This window comes from Sinocyclocheilus grahami, unplaced genomic scaffold (assembly GCF_001515645.1).
Source record: "Sinocyclocheilus grahami isolate Dianchi unplaced genomic scaffold, SAMN03320097.WGS_v1.1 scaffold735.1, whole genome shotgun sequence".
Taxonomy (NCBI): Eukaryota; Metazoa; Chordata; class Actinopteri; order Cypriniformes; family Cyprinidae; genus Sinocyclocheilus; species Sinocyclocheilus grahami.
In genome coordinates, this window is record NW_015505914.1 from 205,075 (window position 1) to 213,753 (window position 8,679).

At 35.9% G+C, this 8,679-nt stretch overlaps 1 protein-coding gene across 1 annotated transcript in view; it reads left to right on the forward strand.

The window, feature by feature from the left end:
* The window catches only part of LOC107560613 (histone deacetylase 4-like), a 138,392-nt gene that overhangs the window by 103,305 nt on the left and 26,408 nt on the right, over window positions 1-8,679 (forward strand). Inside the window, exon 21 of the mRNA XM_016244843.1 lies at window positions 5,214-5,332. Within this exon, the coding sequence (XP_016100329.1) occupies window positions 5,214-5,332 (119 nt within the window). The remainder of the gene's footprint in view (window positions 1-5,213; window positions 5,333-8,679) is intronic.

Sequence of the window (8,679 nt, forward strand, 5' to 3'; positions counted from 1 at the left end):
AGGGATAAAAAGTACCCCATGTGTACAATGAAATATACTGCTGTATTTTTAATGTTGTGGGCCTATATTTCTGCTGAATCTCGTTTAGATACATGGCATCTTTGATTCTATCAAATACCAATAGATAAAAAATCAAAAAGTGACTGACTGTTAGAAATCTTATAATGGGCCATGTTTGGATCTTCCAACCGGACAATAATCCAAAAACAAACCTTAAAAACAAGACAGAAATGGGTCACTGGGCACAAAACCAAGCTTCTGCTATGGCCATTCCAGTTCCCTGACCTGAACCCTATAGAAAATGAGTGAGGTGAACTGAAGAGGAGAAGCACCATCATGGAGCTGGGAATCTGAAGGTTCTGGAGAGATTCTGGATGAAGGAATTGTCTCTGATCTCTTGTCAGGTGCTCTCTAACCTCATCAGGCATTATAGGAGAAAATTTAGAGCTGTTAAACTGGCAAATAGAGTTTTCAAAAAACATTGAATAAAAGGGTGCCGTTAATTGTGTCCAATGTGTATTAGAGAAAAACATTTATTTCATAATGGTATTTCCCCCCATTTTAAATTCTTATTATCCAATGAAAGGTTAGATGTATGTGAATTTTTTTTAAATAAAAGATCAAAAGGATTAACATTGCAGATTAATTTTCACAGCCGCCTTTGATCATATTTACCAAGGGTGCCGATATTTTTGGCCATGACTGTATGTGTATATATATACAGTGGGTACGGAAAGTATTCAGACCCCCTTAAATTTTTCACTCTTTGTTATATTGCAGCCATTTGCTAAAATCATTTAAGTTAATTTTTTTTCCTATATATATATATATATATATATATATATATATATATATATATATATATCTGTGTGTATTTTTATTTCTCTATGTAGGATTATATTGTTGTTGTTTTTTTCTCTAAATAAAAAAAATATATAAAAAAAAAGCAAAAAGAAAGAAATATTTACTTTGACACAAAATATATATTATAGTTATTTTGATTCAGTTTGACATCATTAAACCCTCACTTACAGTTCATCTTTATTTTATTTATTTGCTTTATTCTAATACTTTAATAATGTTGTTAAAAGTCATTTTTAGCCAAATGCAAAATTTGCTAACTTTTTTTATACTGTACATTATAACATTGTGAGGTCTAAATTCAATTGTAGCATTTAAATTGATTGATTTTAGTTTTGTTTTCAGTTTATTTATACAAAATAGTCAAATTTTAATACTGACAGTTCGGCCAAAACATTAAAATAATTATTACTTTTGGCCTGATATATCAGACAGAATTTTAATATCGTTGCATGCGTAACCTAACACACCTTTTTTTTTATTTGATCCTGCAAGTTTATTTTCAACCACTGTTTTAAATGTCTCGGGTATGTACTAGCACGAGGCACTGTTGACTGTCAAAATAGTATCAGGCAAGCTTGTTTTCACCAGCTGCCCACACAGACTCCACCGCGCTTACCCAGACAGCACTGAAAACACTGCATGTACTGCGGCCGTGTGATGACATTTCAACTGCTTTTCTGTGATGCGAACCCTGTTTGACTCTCAAAGCCCACTGTCATCCTCTCTGAAGCCTTTAGACCTCCAGTAAGTCGGGCAGTGCAGTCAGCTGGGCTCGGTGTGGGGCGTAGGGAGGGATTGAGGTGAGGTTAGGTACTTTAGGATGGAAAATAGGAGCTGGGCCTTTTGCCCGCCTGCGGCAAGTGGACAAGTGCCATATTCCAGAGGCCAGTGAAGTACCAACCACATCCAAACAGAGCTGAAGTATATTGTGCAACTGGGCACCACAGTTAATTCAATGCAAAATAGCTGCGTGCAAAAGGGCCAGAACTCCTCCCTGCGAGGAGCATGCATGAATCATCACCATGTCCAATAAGGGTAAGCTGTGTCACGTCAGGGGAATTAAAAAAAAGTTTACTAATGTACAGTTCCATTCAAAAGCCTTATTTTGCTGATCATTATGCATGTTTTCTTAAAACAGCCTGGAAAATTTTAACATTCAGAATATTTGAATGTAGCGAAGTACTCAGGGATAATCATAAGCAATGCACATATTATCTAATATATATATATATATATGTGTGTGTTTTAAATGTATTTTATAACAATATTATAATTCATAATCTATAATTTAACTATATAAATAAAATATAAATTTTAATAACAATAATATGTAATTTGTGTAGTGAGAAAATAAAACACACACATATATGTTGTAATTAAATATTAATGTAAATATTGTAAATATATTTTATAATATTATAATCTATAATTTAACTATATAAATAAAATATATAGTTTGATAATATGTAATTTATTTGTGTTGTGAGAAAATAAAACGTGTGTGTGTGTGTATTTTTATTTCTATATATAGAATTATATAGTATTTGATATTTTTTTCTCTACATAAATATTTTTTAAAAATATAAAAAAGGCAAAAAGAAATACATATTTGCTTTGACACAAATTTGCCATGTAGAAAATTTACTTTGATATGCAAAACTTATTCTTAGCATAATGACTTTTCTCATGTGCATCTCTTAATTACAGGCAGTTTTCTAAACACCGTACATGGTCACATGACACAGTCTGTTAGTTTAGGGTGGGTGACACCTCTTACCCCACTCTCCCCCTCACCATAAACTTCTACTGCAGGGGATCTTTATTAACGGATCTCGGCCATTGAAATGAAACGTTACACAAATCAAGGCTGTAACGTCAACTACACCTACACTGGAGCAAAGTGCACCAAGCCTCCCACCCCACCAAGCCCAGTTATATTTCCAGTTTCTCCAGCTGCAGTTCAGAAAGAGAAATCTGCCGTCTTAATATAGCCTCACAGCTGTGAGCCCAGAAGGAATGCAGGGCCTGGCCGCAGTCATAAACTCAAAGACAGAATATCCTCCACCTTATCAATGTGCGTGTCGTCTTCTTCCGATGCAAGCTTTGATGACCCTTACAAAGTCCGATCGGCATTGCCAAGACAAACTGCATTGGAGGCAGTGTGCATATGTATATGTATGTATGTATGTATGTGCGTGCGTGCGTACGCGTCTTACAGACAGAACGGCTGGGATAGTTTTCATGCCTTGAACACACCCCAGTCATGTTGTCATATAACCTCTGCTGAGCTCCAGGCCAGCGAGTTCAATGGCTGTCTGTGCAAATTTCCAGTTTCTCCAGCTGCAGTTCAGAAAGAGAAATCTGCCGTCTTAATATAGCCTCACAGCTGTGAGCCCAGAAGGAATGCAGGGCCTGGCCGCAGTCATAAACTCAAAGACAGAATATCCTCCACCTTATCAATGTGCGTGTCGTCTTCTTCCGATGCAAGCTTTGATGACCCTTACAAAGTCCGATCGGCATTGCCAAGACAAACTGCATTGGAGGCAGTGTGCCTATGTATATGTATGTATGTATGTGCGTGCGTGCGTGCGTGCGTATGCGTCTTACAGACAGAACGGCTGGGATAGTTTTCATGCCTTGAACACACCCCAGTCATGTTGTCATATAACCTCTGCTGAGCTCCAGGCCAGCGAGTTCAATGGCTGTCTGTGCAGCAGACAATCTTGGTTTAGGAATCACGACTTTACCACAGAATGGGCCGTTAAATCCGCACTCGTCCCATGAATCATGCTGAATCTAGTTGGAATTTTAATGTTTTTGCTCTTCCCATGATGGCAACTGGTGTTTTTGGGTAGTTTGGACTATATTTAACATAGAATAGCACTGCTTCATCCTCTTTGGGTTGTTTGCCATGAATGTTTTAAGGGATTGTTCACACAAAAATTTAAATTGTCATAATTTCATCAGCCTTAAGTCATTCCAAACCCATATTACTTTTTTTTTTTTTCTGTTGTGAAACACAAAATAAGACTATTTGCAAAATGTTCACTCCGCTCTCTTTGTCGGTACAATGTCAGTAAATAGTAACCAGGTACTACCAGGACCAATGAAAATACCATAAAGGCATCATAAATGTAGTCCATACGACTTCTACCCTATTTTTAAAGTCATTTTAAGTCATATAATATCTTTAACTGAAAATTAAGTCATCAGTCATTGATAATCATGCTTTAAATGTCTTGGTCACATTCACTTTTATTGTATGGGGGAAAAGAGCTAGAACATTCAGTTTTATTGTTGTTGTATTTTGTTTTGTTTTTTTTACTTTTATGTCCCAGGGATTAACTTTTATTAAAAATAGCAGATTTCAGCACTTTCATTTTGTAATATGAAGGTTGTGTTTAAAAAAAAATTAGTCTTGGAAATTTTATGCCATACCATTCTTAATTTATTTTTGCTCATTGTCCTTTATTTTATAGACACACGTAGACTTTGAATCTTACACCTTGAAAATCCCTAATAAAAATATGTTTTGCATGTTTAAAACTAATCTAAACAAAGAGTGAATGTTTTAAAACCATTTTAATACTTTGTGTGTGAAAATGATTTCTGGCAATTTGCGCACATGAAAATATGAATGAGATGCTTGTGAACAGAAGATTTTGTGCAATTTCCAAAGTCAAGCTGTAATTTTGTCAAATTATGCAAGAAGTTTGAAACGTTTGTGTGCATTTAGAAGACAATTGTAAAATTAGCCTTACACTCCATAAAAAAATTTTTTTTGTTGTAAATGAAGCGATGATTACTGGAATACATTTTACAAGAAAATGCCATTTCAGTCTTTCTACTTGAAAATGTCTTATTTAATTCAATGTTCAATTCAATTCAAATGCCATTTCTTTGTAATTATTTGTGACATTTACTAGCAACTTCTGAATGTAAATTGTTTCAAAGTAAATCCTCCACTAAGTTTTTTCAGTATAGCAAAGGTTTGTTCAAAATGCCATTTCATAGAATTCTGTTAAACACAATACATAATGTGTTATGGTGGACACTATGATGGAAATTGTAATTTTTCATAAAAAATGTCTCCTGTGATGCATGCATCCACTGTTACTAGAAATAATAAACTAGTGAAAATGTGAAAAGTTTGTTTTAAGAGGCTTTATTTTCCATGTCCAGAGGGACAAAAGTGCCCATATTTGGAAGAACTACCTATAAATATCTCCACCCAAGTAAATAATAAAGGATTGGAAAAACTGATGGTGAATAAACAATGACGGAACTTTCATTTTTGGCTGAACTATTCTTTCAGGAACTCATGTGCTCTTGTTTTTGTCTTTTTCAAGGACGGTGGTGATGCCAATTGCGAATGAGTTCGCTCCAGACGTGGTGTTGGTTTCTTCAGGCTTCGACGCTGTGGAGGGGCATCTGCCACCTCTGGGAGGATACAAACTCACGGCCAAATGTAAGTGCTCCCCTGTACTTAAAATGATTCTCGTGGGATGAAGCGGTTCGGAGGCAAAAAGATGAGTCACTGACGTGGAAGTCTGCCTTTATCCCACTCCTCCCTCTCTCTCGCTCGTTTCTCATGTCTAAAGCTTTCATTTCAGTCAAATTTATCATGTGCTAATGCCACAAAAACAAGACACCACACTCTTGTGTGCAAAGCTTAATCCCCGAAGGGAGGGATTGTACCAGTCATCTTTTCTCATACTTCCAGATCCCTAATGTTTTCCTTCTTTGTTCCCATGTGTGCATAATATTAATATGGCATTCTAGGCTTGTTTCTAAATCAAACATTTAATGATTATATAGCACTTGTTGTTGGGGTCCTAAAGGCTGCTTTTATCCTGTTAGAGGGATCACGAGGCCGGCTTTTTTAGATTACATCTCCTGGTGAAAGCTGCCCATATGTCAGTGCTGGAAACGCAAAGTAGAAACACTGTTCACTCAAAACATTTGCCCAGAGACTAAAGAAAGGCAGGTTGTCCGGTCTAAATTCGCACCATTCTTGCATCTAAAGGATACTTTAAATCTGATTCAGTCCATCTGCTGGTCTAAGAATTGCTCAGTGATCTGTGACGGCGTTTGTTTTTCATTTATCTGCTTATCTTAAAGGAATAAGTCACCCATTAAATAATTCTGATGTTATTTAGTCACCCTCATGTCGTTCCAAACTTCTTATGCTGTTTTTGTCTTGTATAATGTGATAGATTATAGTGGCCAAATGTGTCATATGAGCTCTTAAAAGGACAAAAAGAACATAAACATAGGCCACGTTTATAAAAATACGCATGCCATATTTCAAGTCTTTTGAAGTCATATGATAGCTTTGTGTAAGAAACGTGAATGAAACACATTGGTTTTTCTGTGATAATCTTCCTCTCTAACAGAGATCATAAATGTCAGGTTCAGATTCAAATATGAGACCTTAAGATAGGGTTATTATAGTTAACCAAATCTAAAACCATTAAAAAAAACTTTTATTAGAATAAAATAAACGTTAACTGAAATAAAATATTTTTTTAATGTATTTCAGCTAGTTGCCAAGGCAACATTTTTAGTTTAACTTGAAGTACTAAAGTAAAATTAAATATACTAAAACAAATAAAGGAAAGATATTTAAAAAAAATAATAATAATAAAACTTATAAAAACACAACAAAATGGCTAAAACTTAAACTAAAAAGAAAAAATTTAAAATATAAAAATCAAATCTAATTCAAAGCATTAACCAAAACTATAATAGTATATGAATGATTAAAAAAAAAACGGCTTTAGACTAGTTTGGCGTCATTGACACCCTTAAATTTAAATCTTTTTTTTTCTCACACAAATCTGTCTTATGACCACAAAGAGAATTGAAATACAGTGTACAAGTTGTACAGACTATTTTTCTGATAGTTTTTTGAAATAATAATTTCTAAACATTAATACACTATTTACTTTAATTCATTTTAATGAGAAACAACGAGAAACGGGTGAATAAAGACCTGTTTAAAATGTTTCTAAAATGTTTAGAAATTATTATTTCAAGACATGTAAAGCATTTTTGCTCGTTTATGTGGGCTGTCCCAAGCATGGTTGCAATGTGTTCATTGTCAAACTCCAAAATCAGATTATTTTTAATTCTTAAAAAACACCATTATTTTATTTGAACAAAAAATATTTTTTATATATATATATTAACAAAATATATTAGTTTGTCTTGTATATTTTTTTCATTCGATCAGATAAGATTTTAAGCTGTCATATGGTCAAGTTACAACGTGCCTCTCAGATGTTACAATGTGTTCCACCTACGGGGCATGTTGTCACATTTCACTTCCATTTTTTGAGGGTAAATAAAGAAAAACGTATACACTGTAATTATGAAACAAAGCGACATATTTGTACTAGACAAGTGTAATATTACAGTGGATAAATATATATATATTCTGAACCCCATGTGGATTTACACAAACTGAGAAAGTCAAAAAGTATTACTTTGTGCCCCGCTCTCCCCTACCTCTGTAAATAAATACAATATAAATTCACGTCTCGCGCACTTTAATGCCCTTTGAATGTTACGTGTACGTTCCCTTGGAACTGGAATCATGGCGGAATTTCATGTGAAGTCCACTTCGCAGGGCACTTACGGTCGAATAAGACGACGCTTGAATACTGCCTGAACAAGAAACCTCCTTACTGAAGGGAAAGTGTTGACTGGTGTCACTATCTCGCGAACGTGCCGGTGGATCTCCACCAAATTCGGGGGATCCCTTCAGCTCAAGGAGCCCTCTCGAACGCCACCCTCCGCGCGTCGGTAGCCCCCCGGGATCGCTAGATCGGTCGGCGCCGGACCGCGAATTTAACCCCCCGTAACTCCCGAACCCTGGGAGCTATCCACGCGCCAGTAGCAAACAATGGAGCGCGCTCTGCTGGACAAACTAAGTAATTACACCATTTCAAGCATTTTATCTGCATTATATGTTCTGTAAAAAAAAAATTCATATCGGCGGCATGTTCGCCGATACCGATATATCGGCGACAGGCTGTGTAAACATTCTCCAAATGTCTCCTTTTGTGCATCCATACAGAACAACAGCATACATGTTTAAAACGACACAAGGATGCATAAATAACACATTTTCCATGTTGGGAGTACTGTTTCTTTAAGAAAGATGTGCACAAGCACATTATGCACATAACTATTCAGAGGAGCTGTGGTTCTGGTGCAATCTGTGTTGCATTTAATACGTCGCACAAAGTGTGTAGCAGGTTCTCAGTGATTGAGCTGAGCTGGACGGTACCTTCTCTTACGTGATGAAGAATGTCTCATTGGACCATATCAGGCCAGTGAAGAATTAAAGGGGTCATATGATGTTGCTAAAAAGAACATTATTTTGTGTATTTGGTGTAATGCAAAGTGTTTATGCTGTTTAAGGTTCAAAAAACATGTTATTTTCCACATACTGTACATTATTGTTTCTCCTCTATGCCCCGCCTTTCTGAAACGCGTCGATTTTTACAAAGCTCATCGGTCTGAAAAGCGAGGTGTGCTCTGATTGGCCAGCTATCCAGTGAGTTGTGATTGGCTGAATATCTCAAGCGTGTGACGGAAACGTTATGCCCCTACCATACTGTGATGCAGTGTCCCGGCGCGACGAGACAAAAACATTAAAACCCATTACAAACGAGGCATTTGTTGCATCCAGTGGGGACATAATTACTGATTATAATGACTTATACTGTCTTTTTACGCGTTGTGTTGCGTATCGCGCCGCTCAAACATAAAACCATGTCTGCATTTGTGATCTGAGAAATGACAAAC